Below are 11,190 nucleotides of genomic sequence, written 5' to 3' on the forward strand. Positions count from 1 at the left end.
AGTGTAGGACATTCCCGGGGTAAGAGGGGAGGTAAGAATCACAGCCGTAATGATCTAGTAAGGAAACCGATAAAGGAGTACGATCTGAACTACATCGAGTACACAAGTCTAATAGATACTCGAGAGAATATTTATAAGGCGATGTGTAACATAATTCATTATCGGAAGCCCCTGTCCATGTCAAATGGCAGGAGGAACATATGCGATCAAAACAAGCAATGCGAGTACCACAGAGAGAAGGGCCATACCACGAATGAATGTGAATATGTGAAAGATGAGATTGAAATGTTGGTCTGAGCGGGGCATCTGAGGTAGTGGGTCTGCATCCCGATTATTTATCCCAAACAGGGGGCAGTCTAGGGGCACATGGTGCTTCCCGGACACAGGGTGCTGTAAATCCTCAACAAGGGGTTGGGCCTCCTCAAGCTCCCGGAACATCATTACCTGCTCTTCCTACACCACCAGCTCCAGCTGGGGTGGCTTTGCTTGCTCTAGGACTAGGAACTCCATATCCTCTTGTAATTGCTCTCCCGCCTATAGATGGACATGTCGCGAAAAATTCAGGTGGACCCCATCTTGCCGAAAGTACTCGTAATGCACAGAAGAGATATCTATAGGAGGTGGAGGAGGGAGAAATGTGTGCACTAGTACAATCTCCCGCACAATGTTCAAGAATGATGAATCTCCTAATTACCTTTATTGAGAAAGATGCTAAAAATGTGTGTTTCTCTCATTAGTGGAATTCTCATAAACTTCAATAAATTTGCCAATTAGATCGCCTAGAGCCTTAGCCAATATGTTAGTCTTAAGAAAGGTAGAGTAAAGGGTATATCTCTACCCAAAAAGGAGTATGAATCATGTCCTCCTAGACATTTTGCGGAAGAACACGTGGTGAGGATAAGGATGTTTGTTTGGTTAGCTGGAAAATGAAGGAAGAGCCATATTAAATTAAAATATAATATAGGTCGATGAATGACATCAGCAAACCCGGGCCCGACCCGAGTAAAAAATTTCTCATATTGATTTTTGGTAAAACAAAACAAAGACGCGTCCTTGAACTTGAAGCAAAATCGGTCTTCTTTCTCTTCCAACCTCCCTCTCTCCCCTCTCACTGTTTTTTTGTCTTCTGTTAAAAATGAGCATGACCCAGTTCGCCATGGTTTGTCTTCTTCTTCTTCTACTTCTCTTTTTTCAATTTTTTTCAGCTTCCTAGTTATTATTCTTGTTTAATTCCTTTCTTCTATTTATGTTTTTTTTCTGCAACTTTTTTTTTTCTTAATTGTTGTATGAATTGGGTTTAGGGTACTGTTTTTCAACAATTATGCTTAAAATTTAGCCCAGGTAGAACTAAAGAAGGAAACTTGAAGGTTCAGTGTAAGAAAATTCCCCCCTTTTTTTGGGGCGGAGCTAATTTGAATATTTTCTGTATATAATTCAAATTAATTAACTTTAATGTAGTGGAATTGTTTTCTTCAAAATTGTTGTATAAAGATTTTTGTTTGAGTTGAATTTTATTTTACTTTGATAGTGTATATGGTTCTATCAAATGTCTGGGTACTGCCAGTTTTTTTAAGGCTTTTATTGAACTGCATGTTTGGATTTTTTTTAATTATCAAACAAAATACTGATATAGTACTGTTGAATTTCAGGTTGAGGAGTTGGCTTCACTTGTCAAGGACAATCTTCCATGCAAGCATCTTGTTCTCTCTGTGGAAGAAGCCTTGGTCAACTTCATTGAGAGTGATATCAGGTACCCATTTCAGATTGATACGATTTGTAATTTCGAAGTTAACTTTTTTTTTAGCTAGATTGCTCAGAAACTTTAGTGACTAGGGTTAGGAGTACATCAAATCGAATTTTGGGTGGCTCTTCCTGTTCCTGTTAGAATATCTGTTGCATGACACTAGTTTTGCCTACTATTTTAATGGTTTGGTACTTGCTTGAAAAATTAAACGAGGAAAGAAAGCTTACACGCTCTCATAGATGATAAAATTGGAAGCTGGCCCATCTATGTCTCCCTTGTGTGGTTGTAAAATTCCCTTATTGTTATAATGAGTTAATGTTCTCGGATTTTTGGTTGCAGCTCTGGTGGGTTTTTAGAGCTAGAACCAATGAATTCATACAATCGTCTTCTTATGCATCGTCTTGCAGATATATTTGGGTATGTCTGTAGCACTAGCACTTATATGTTTACATTCTTACCTGTCTAGTCTTTTGCTTTATTCCGTACATGTCTGCTTGTTTTCTGATGTGTTATGGTTATGACCCTTATGTTGTGAAAGTAAAACATTTTTTCCTTAGGGCCGAAAGCTACTCAGCAGGTCTATCTCCCTGCATTTCAATAGACATTTGATTTGATTTTATATTTGTGCAAGATTTTCGCATGAATCTGTCGGTGAAGGAGATGATCGACACTTAATTTTGGAGAGATGCCCTGATACATCAGTGTATGTGAAGACTAAAGCCTATAATATTTTACTTAGAATATTTTTTCTTCCATCTTTATTATGGCTGTATATCCTCCATTAATAGTTTATAATGTTAGAATTTCCTGCTGTCAATGACTCATTATGTAGTCATCTTTAGTAAAATAAATCAAGCGAAATCTCCTTATTTGCAGACCTTCCATCCTTGTTAGTGATATTTTGTGGCAGTACGATGAACCTCAATCTCCAACAACATCACATCAATTGTTAAGAAGAACAGGAGACTCACCAGGTTATTTATTATCATGTAATACAGATCATGAAATTTTACTTTAAGGGTTGGTTTTATTCTCATGTTAAAGTTTGATGTCATTTCACAGCTCTTATTTGTCTGAGAAGAAAATATTTTGAATACTAAAAAAAATTCGTTGCGAACTTATTATTATTACTGCTGTTCATTTTGTTGTGAGTTGTGACTTCTATTATTATCAGATGATGGAATGATGTGATTAAAATCATTAAATCATGTTGCCAGTGTTGAAGACAAAATCACCTTCGGTTCAACATTCACTTGAGGAGAGAGAAGCTGCTTATTTGGCTGCACGTGAGAGAATATTTTCAGCCAACTTAGGGGATGAAAAAGAACCCATCAAGCAGAAACCACGAAGTGTTCCCGTGGTTGCTCGCCGTATGATTGCTCATGCTCTAGGGCAAAGAATCAACTCACGCAATCACGAGACCACACACAATGACTCAAGTGCTTCCAGAGAGGCTGATGAATTAAACAACCAGCATAAGGATGAAGTGGAGACTGATTTGAGGGTGGAAGATGTTCAAGAAATCCTTCATTTGTCTGGCAAAATGGATAACTCGTGTTGTAAAGTAAAAAAGAATAACCATATTTCGGGCACATCATCAAATGCTGACAGTAAGGCAGGCAAAAATAAATCTGACAAAATCCCTAGTGGTGTTGTTGCATCTGGAAGAGTCAGAAATGGTGTCAATGAAGAACATCATAAAAAGGAACATCTAGGAGCTGCAAAGAGGATGTTTGCTCAAGCCTTGGGGAAACAAGCAGGGAAAGATACTTTTCTTTCAAAATCCACTGAGTTTAAGCATATTAATGCAGAGTAGGAGATGTCGAAAATCCTTTCAGTGAAGCATGTTTACATTTTGTTGCAAACATACACTGAACACTAGCTCGCCTGGTCTTCAGTTGCAGTTAAATGGCAGTCAAGGAGCATGTTCTGTTTGAAGCCCTGATGGTAAATTTTGTAAGGAGGTGTTTATGGGAAAAAACACCAAACCTGGGTTAGTGTGTCTGGAGTTGAATTCTGCAGCTGTGCAGCGAGAACATTGTTGTATCCCACTCGATCATGTGAAATGCTGTTCTATTTAGCTGGAGGGAAAATACACTTGTGGCTCACAAGATTGGCTCTTATGTGATAACTGAAGTCTAAAGTCAGAGCAGGCTAGCATGTTACATGCAATTTGAAAGCCAATCATGCGAAATCATTATTAACATATTAGTAAATAATATGTATAAACGCAATCCTCCTATCCTAGCGTTTTTTTTTTTTTAAATAAAAAAAATTACATGTTTAACGTGAGGGAGATTTTTCACCTGTTTAGTTTGTTTCATAATTTTGGTGCAGAAAGCCAACTTAAATGATTTCTTTAGGAGTTGGGTCTGTTGAAATCTCAAGGAAGAATGTGGAGGAGATATTTCTTTTGAAGAATTGAGTGTTTTTTAAATTGCACTTTTAATATAATTTAAAAGACAACCTTAATTACATTTTTACCTATATAATGAATTTGGATTTGTCAACATTCCGTAAAAACAAAATTATTGCCGTTGAGTTTATGTTTGTAATAGGATTTGGGCCATTATTTGTTTAGAGATCAACTGTAAAAGTAGTTATTTCTCGGAGACTATGTAGTGTGCAAGCCTAGCTTTGGAACATGTTCTTGCTTGCTTTACAGGGTTAAAATATTTAATTAGCATATGTCAACTGAATGGTTTTCATGGATTCCAAGATATCAGCAGTGGGGAAGGAACATTTAAGGAATACTTTATTGTAATGAATGCCACTGCAAGAAGAACCAAAAGTTCTGATCCTAAAAAAGAATAGAAACTTCAAAAATTTGGTCTAAAACTACTTGAGCGCATAGGAAAAAAACTAGGCTACCCTACCATCAATATACTGGCATTGACATTTCAAATTAGAACATTTTTTTTTCGTATTTCTCCAACATCAGTAAGTAAATTCCTATGAAACAATGAAGCTAAAAATTGGGTAAATTTTGGCTTGAGCCAAGCAAGAATCGAAAGTGATATATCATGAATCATATCAAGGGGTATTTCCTCCAAAAATATGGTGTAGATTAAACATCAGGCTATTCCCCAAAAGATCAACAATGCTTTCCCCTCAGCATGTCAGAAACAGACTGTTATCATTCAATCGAAGATGAAGCGCCTTGAATTGAACACCACAATCTTGACTCTGGCGGTCATTTGATTCTCCTAGAAGAAAATGACCAAAACAATTTCATACAAAACTTGGAATGTCGACAATGCAGTACTTATAGTTGCTTGGAAAACTATGAGGTGTTACGAATATCATTTGCAGGAGGCGAGGACTTCATTGCTAACTCATGAAGCATAGATTGCACAGATAAAAATTTCTCCCTTAGCATGACATTGTAATCGAACAAACATTTAAGATTCTTTTGAACATCAGACATATTCATTTCTGAACAATCCTTCAACTCTGTAGTAAAAGCAACAAAATGTATTGATCAGACGTAATGATACACAAGACATTGTTGACTATTCAGTAATGACATTTCACAATGCTCATCGTCTCAAAAAGAAAGTCAAAGAAATAGTAAGTGATCATTACTTTATAAAGTAAGTAGTTACCTAGTGTAGGTGGTAGAGGAATGGTTTCATTAGATAAAGAGAATGAATCAAGCTGGGATGAACTTTCCTTGCATGAAGCACCGCATTGTTGTTTGCCTTCGTGTTTCTGTGACAGGAAAAGATAAGCATTTTAAATCTAACAAATGACTACTAAAACAAGGAGGCAAGGAGCTAGTTATTTACATTTAAACATCAGTCAAAGAGGCTAGTTTGCAAACTAAGGGTGAAAGGGCCCATACTTTGAACAACACCATAGCTAAGTTCATGTTTTGGAATTTACTTCACATTTTTCATATTGCGAAGATCATTGGACCTTCCAGTGTCAGCTTAAGATAGGACCCAAATGTTATAAGGAAAAAGGTAGACATGCACAGTCCTAAAAATATGGACAGACCTCAACAGTCAATGTAACGTCTCTGCTCTCATCCACCTTTCTAAAATCTTAATGCTAATATATTGAAGGACAAACAATACCAACTAGTGTTTGTACTGACTAAAAAATCTGGGTTGATAAGAACTTTGAACATAATAGCTAATAACAAATCTGGATTGTCAAGTAAATGAATCAGAATAGTAAAACATAGGTAAATAGACTGGTAATATTGAGAGATGGGAACAAAGGATGCAGAACAATCCTACTTTAAGATACACAGTGAGCAGATCTTTGTTTTAATTTCAAGACAAACATTAAAAGCAACTCACAAGTTCACCCCGAGAGTCTGACTTCTCTCCGTGAGTCAAAGCAGTTTTTGGTATAGAAGACTTGGTTATAGTGTGGGAATCATCTTGAGCAGGAATCTACACAAGAAACAGTTCACAATAAAAATGACAGGCAAACAGATAAGATTACTTTTAATGAACTTAAGAGAGCATTAGGGAACAGATGCAAACATCGGCTACCATCTTGCTTTTACTAGGTAATTTGACTTTTTTGTTCAAATTGATAGAATCCATTCTGCTCTGTTGCCTATGTTTATGTAATGATCCTTTTCGGCTAATAGGTTCCAGCATACCACCACTGCAACATGATCCATTATTCTTGTAGTCATGGTCATCATCTAAAGTCTTGCAGCCCCATGTATACATCACGTATTTCCTCAACTGTTAAAACAAACATATCAGTCACTTCCACTGTATTATAAGCAAAAAAAAGTATCACCACTCTACCCACATATACACAAATAAAATAAAATAAAATAAAAATAAAGTTTAATCCTTAAGAAAGTAGTACTTTATCCCAGCGTTCCAGTGTTTTTCGCCGATGTCTAATTGTTCGTAATGTTTGATCTTCATGGCGCAGCTTTTTTATTCTATATTCACACTACAGAAGAAAAAATGTTGGCAAAAGCTCGACACATTGTGTATCATAAAGGTGACATTTCTACCATGAAGTCTAAAATTTTGCGCAATAAATTTGATGATTCCTAATAAAAAAAGAAAAAAAAAAATCAAACTACAAAGAAAAAACATACTTGAACTAGTAAATAGAAAAAAATGGCAATACTGAAGCAATACAAGCCACCAAGATCTGCAAGGAAGCTCACTGCATAGTATACAAGAAAAACAAACCGGTTAGTTAGTACAAATGAAACTAGATTACAATACATCTCATTTTCCAAACTAAGAACCAGGGTTGAATAAAGATCAGATGAAATTCAGTGTAAGGCAGAGCATATAACTTACCAGGACCCATAGTGTTTTGATCATCGATCTCCACAATGTAGGAAGAGAGGAAATTGACATACAAAGTGGTGTTGAGTGTTCCATCACTGGGGTTAGCTAGAGATGTTTGGAGCTGACGTGTGTCGGTAAACTGAGAGCCGGGAACAAACTCGTGAAAAAGAGGTTGGATGAGCCTAAGGTCCTTTAAATTACGATAAATCCGGGGAAATAAACTGAACTTCAGTATATTTGTATCCTTTCCTCTAAAGGTAACAGGTCCGTTATTAGAAGTACTCCCATTCTTTAGTATTCCACTAACAAAACTCACATGTCTCTTGTTGGTATGACTCCTCGTAGTAAGGTTGAACTGAAATCCAACGGCAGTTGCAGGATTGTTTGGAAGATCAACAAACTGCCAAGAGATGTATTGATTGTCATGAATGGGTTGACAACCATCACACTTGAGAATAATAGTTGGTCCTTCACTAGTATTTTTACAAGAGTAGTTTCCAAAGTTTGACAGTGGAACACTTTTATAGTCAATAGAGCCAGGATTGCCAGTCACTAAAGTACCAAGATCTCGTAAGTTTGAACAACTCATACTCGATATAGTGGTAATATTAAATTCCATGTCATTAACAAATAAGGCCAAGTCAGGTGCATTTGTTGCTTTAACGTTATGCACCTCAATGGTTCTCCTGGATATGATTTGGTAAAGCAACCTGAGAAAAACTGAAAATTCTAGTCAGTACAAACTCGCTAGTATAGAAAAAGAGCTGCCGAAATCCCATAAACAACGAACAATTAGAAAAATGCATCATTAATTCGCTGTGTTATGTAAGATTCCATCAAAAACTCACGCGGCAAATAAACCAATGAAGACTATCCAACTAGCTATTGAGAAAGTGCCACCAAGTTCTGTTTTCCTCTTTTTAACCACCTTCTGATCATCCTACAAACCAAAGGAAGCTAATTTTTAAACCATTAAAAAATCCAACTCTGGACTCATAACAAAACACTCAAAATTATCACTTTGTGAGATAGAGATTCAGAGGTTAAAAAAATGTTGAAAGTGGAATTTTTGTGAGGTTTTAAACACATCCAACCTTTCTAATATCAAAAACTAAGAAATCAGATGAGGAGCAAATACAAGAACAAAGAAAGAACAAAACTAGCTTTTACTTAATTCAGACTGCGATGTGCAATACTACATCCAAGGCAGAAAAAGCGCTTTCTTGTTAATTCAATACGCAACAAGAATTTTTTACAATTGATTTTCAACACAGAAGGTTGATGAATTTTCTCTTCTTTTCCAAGAAACAAACACATCCCAATGATCCCAATTACAACCACACGACCTTTCCCCAGAAAGATTCTATCACCCTCTCAAGATCGCTTACAAGAACCCTCTAGTTCTCAGTTTTCATTTGTATATATAGATAAAGGAGTGGAAGTCTTCACAGCGCAGTAAAACTTCTAATCGAAATAACGGTCTTGAATTAGTTGAGTCACAGCTCATCAAATATTTCACGGTGAAGCCAAGATTTTTAAAAATTGGTCTAAAGGTTTCTAAAATTACCAAAAACAAAAAAATACAAATACAAATACACAGAAGAAAAGAGAGAAGAAAGGTGAAGTTGATAACTTACCAGCCAATGCCTGGTGGCAAAGGAAATATCCAATCTGCTAACCCACCATCTGAGCTTAAACCAAATGCTATTTCCATCATTGCCCGGCTTCATAAACCTGAGAAAAAGGCAGAACGCGAGCCAGGACAGAAGCAAGAAGAGGGTGGCTTCCAAGAACAACGCCTGAGACTGCGTGAACTTCTTTATGGAGTCAAACTCGAAGATGGTCTCCGGAAAGGTCATGGCGTAGTAGTCAACTCCATGGTCGGTAGTGATGGTGGAAGTAGCTGAAAAGAGTTCACAGCGGTTGGCCGTCCGGTTCAGTAGGTTCCCCACCGGGCAGCTGCACTGGCTACCATTGAAAACGATGCTGTTTGATGGGCAAGACATCTTATTTCGCCAAGCTTTAAATTTCTGTAATTGGAAACTCCACCCCTTGCTAACCCTTGAATTGGGTCATCAAAGATATGTCTTTTTCAAAGAAATAATCTATCTGGGTCTGCTATTCAGGTCAAAGGGTCGTCAAATTTGATATCTGCAACTCTGATATCGTCCAAATTTCGAAAAAAGAAACTCTTTTCAGCTGGTTTTTCGGTTGAAAATCTTGACTTGAAAATAATATATCCAAAAAGATGACGTTTGGGATAGAAGAGCTCTAGTGACAAGTTGGTTCTCTATGTAGAAGAAAAGGGTGAAAGACAAGAGAAAACTTTGAGAGCAAGCAATTACCAATGGAAACCAAGAGAAGAAGATTTGGAATCAGTTGGGTTGAAGGTCTCTTTCTTGAGAAAATATTTTGGGCTTTGAGGAGTAATAGTTACTAAAACAAAGTTACCTTGTAATTGTATCCTTGTTTTTCGGTTCAACCTCGTTGCTGTCGTGTTTACAATGTTTAGTAAGCAATAAAACTCCAATAAATCAGTGTAGAAAGAAAAAGAAAGCTGTATTTGGGAGATGAGATTCTGAATTTCTCTTCTTCTTTGATTCTCTCTTTTTTTCTTTTCAATATTACGAGTTTCCAGATATGCACCAGCTTGTTTCGGAATATGCCTGATTTGGGTATCCTATGGTAGTCAAAAAGAAACTAGGATCATATGCCTATAACCAATCAAATAATCTCACGTGTAATAGAAAATTTGTAAATTTCATGGGGTACATTATTAGTCTTTAATTTATTTATTCTTTGAATTAAGACTTTTGTCCCCCAATTTTCACATATACTAAATTATACTTCTTAAACTTTTAAGGCCTTTAAAAATCTAATTGAACTATTGAAATTATTAGATTTAAGCACTTTTGTCTAATTTTAGTAAGAAAAGTCTAATATAGATGAAAGTACAGGAGGCATGATTTGCTACACGTCAAAATTTGAGGAGCATAATTTTGTAGATATCAAAGTTTGAGAAGCAAAATTTAGTATATGGACAATCACAGAATTACTAAAATTGAATGAAATTAGACAAAAGTCCTTAAATCCAACAATCTCAATAGTTCAAGGAGAAATTTAACGGTTAAAAAAGTTAAGGAGGTATGATTTGGTACATGACAAAGTTCATAGGGTAAAAATCATAATTAGTCTTTTTTTATAGATATTTTCATATTTATTTAGTTAAGCATTATTTTACTCACAGTACATCCAATACACAATAAGTAATAATTTCATATTTTGGATCCAATCCAATCAAAATAATTACTAAAATCTAATCTAATATTGTTGACTCAGAATTTGGTCAACTAACAGCGGAGCCTTATTTATGATTACCAATCACCATGTGTAAATAAGAACAATAGGGTCAGCTTGTTGGGTTTTGTGCCCTAAATAAAACTCATTTCAATATAATCAGATTTACTAATTAATAAAGATCAAAATTTCATTTTATGTTGCATGGTTCACATGATTTATTTCATGATTCTAAATTCTATTAGGTCCAGAACATATGTATTTGTTCATGATTATAGTGTTGTCAGCACAGTAGAATATAATCATGATTATATGTTCAAAAGTTTGATTCCCTGATTTGTAAGTTCACTAGATTTAGACTGGCATGATAATCAGCGATAGGTATACTTACACCTTGGATAAGTGGTATGTCCTTTCCAGGGCATTGGCAAAGTTTACCAGTATCAGATGTATGGAGTATACATTGGAAGGGACCGATATTGAACTTTGATTAGATATGATAAATTTACCGTAATATCTATTCAATTCAATATCACCTAGTTGATCCTAGATCAAATGATCTTAATTCTGACATAATTAGGTTCGATCTCAAGAGTGTTATTTGTGTTCTTTGATTTGTTAGTTAAGCCTACTTTTCGGTCAGGGTGATACGTAGATTTTGGGAACATGGTAGTACAATTGAGTGGGAGCGCTAAACATAGATATGGAATCTATAGCTTCTATGGGTATTTAGAAGTGAAACGATGATTTCCTTCGAGCTTGGCTGAATAGAGATAAATGATTGAGATCTCATTTTAGTGATTATATTAGTTCATTAAAATATCATTTATAGGTGGCCAAGTGTTTTAAGGATAAATTACATTGAAAGAG

At 35.7% G+C, this 11,190-nt stretch overlaps 2 protein-coding genes across 7 annotated transcripts; one reads left to right on the forward strand and one right to left on the reverse strand.

The window, feature by feature from the left end:
* The first annotated feature begins 1,002 nt into the window (after positions 1 to 1,002).
* On the forward strand, positions 1,003 to 4,036 carry LOC133034865 (uncharacterized). Of its 4 annotated transcripts, none has more exons than XM_061110324.1 (6): positions 1,003 to 1,159; positions 1,650 to 1,750; positions 2,084 to 2,161; positions 2,376 to 2,447; positions 2,621 to 2,733; positions 2,962 to 4,036. In XM_061110324.1, the coding sequence occupies exons 1-6, from the start codon at positions 1,136 to 1,138 to the stop codon at positions 3,558 to 3,560; spliced, it is 987 nt and encodes a 328-aa protein (XP_060966307.1). In that variant the 5' UTR covers positions 1,003 to 1,135; the 3' UTR covers positions 3,561 to 4,036. The 4 variants fall into 4 exon arrangements, with proteins under 4 accessions (XP_060966307.1, XP_060966308.1, XP_060966309.1 ...); XM_061110325.1 differs by having other exon boundaries at positions 2,621 to 2,718; XM_061110326.1 differs by lacking the exon at positions 2,084 to 2,161.
* A 450-nt stretch (positions 4,037 to 4,486) lies between these two features.
* LOC133034864 (uncharacterized) lies at positions 4,487 to 9,763 on the reverse strand. 3 transcript variants are annotated; one of them, XM_061110321.1, is made up of 10 exons: positions 9,475 to 9,693; positions 8,661 to 9,138; positions 7,872 to 7,963; positions 7,033 to 7,733; positions 6,822 to 6,892; positions 6,581 to 6,670; positions 6,241 to 6,450; positions 6,052 to 6,147; positions 5,350 to 5,455; positions 4,487 to 5,197 (listed from the first exon to the last, which is right to left on the reverse strand). In XM_061110321.1, exons 2-10 carry the CDS (start codon positions 9,027 to 9,029, stop codon positions 5,028 to 5,030), a joined length of 1,905 nt encoding a protein of 634 aa, XP_060966304.1. In that variant the 5' UTR covers positions 9,030 to 9,138; positions 9,475 to 9,693; the 3' UTR covers positions 4,487 to 5,027. The 3 variants fall into 3 exon arrangements, with proteins under 3 accessions (XP_060966304.1, XP_060966306.1, XP_060966305.1); XM_061110323.1 differs by having other exon boundaries at positions 6,250 to 6,450; positions 9,475 to 9,692; XM_061110322.1 differs by having other exon boundaries at positions 6,250 to 6,450; positions 8,661 to 9,763.
* Between the last annotated feature and the right edge of the window lie 1,427 nt (positions 9,764 to 11,190).

Source organism: Cannabis sativa, chromosome 2, assembly GCF_029168945.1.
Source record: "Cannabis sativa cultivar Pink pepper isolate KNU-18-1 chromosome 2, ASM2916894v1, whole genome shotgun sequence".
In the NCBI taxonomy this organism is placed as follows: Eukaryota; Viridiplantae; Streptophyta; class Magnoliopsida; order Rosales; family Cannabaceae; genus Cannabis; species Cannabis sativa.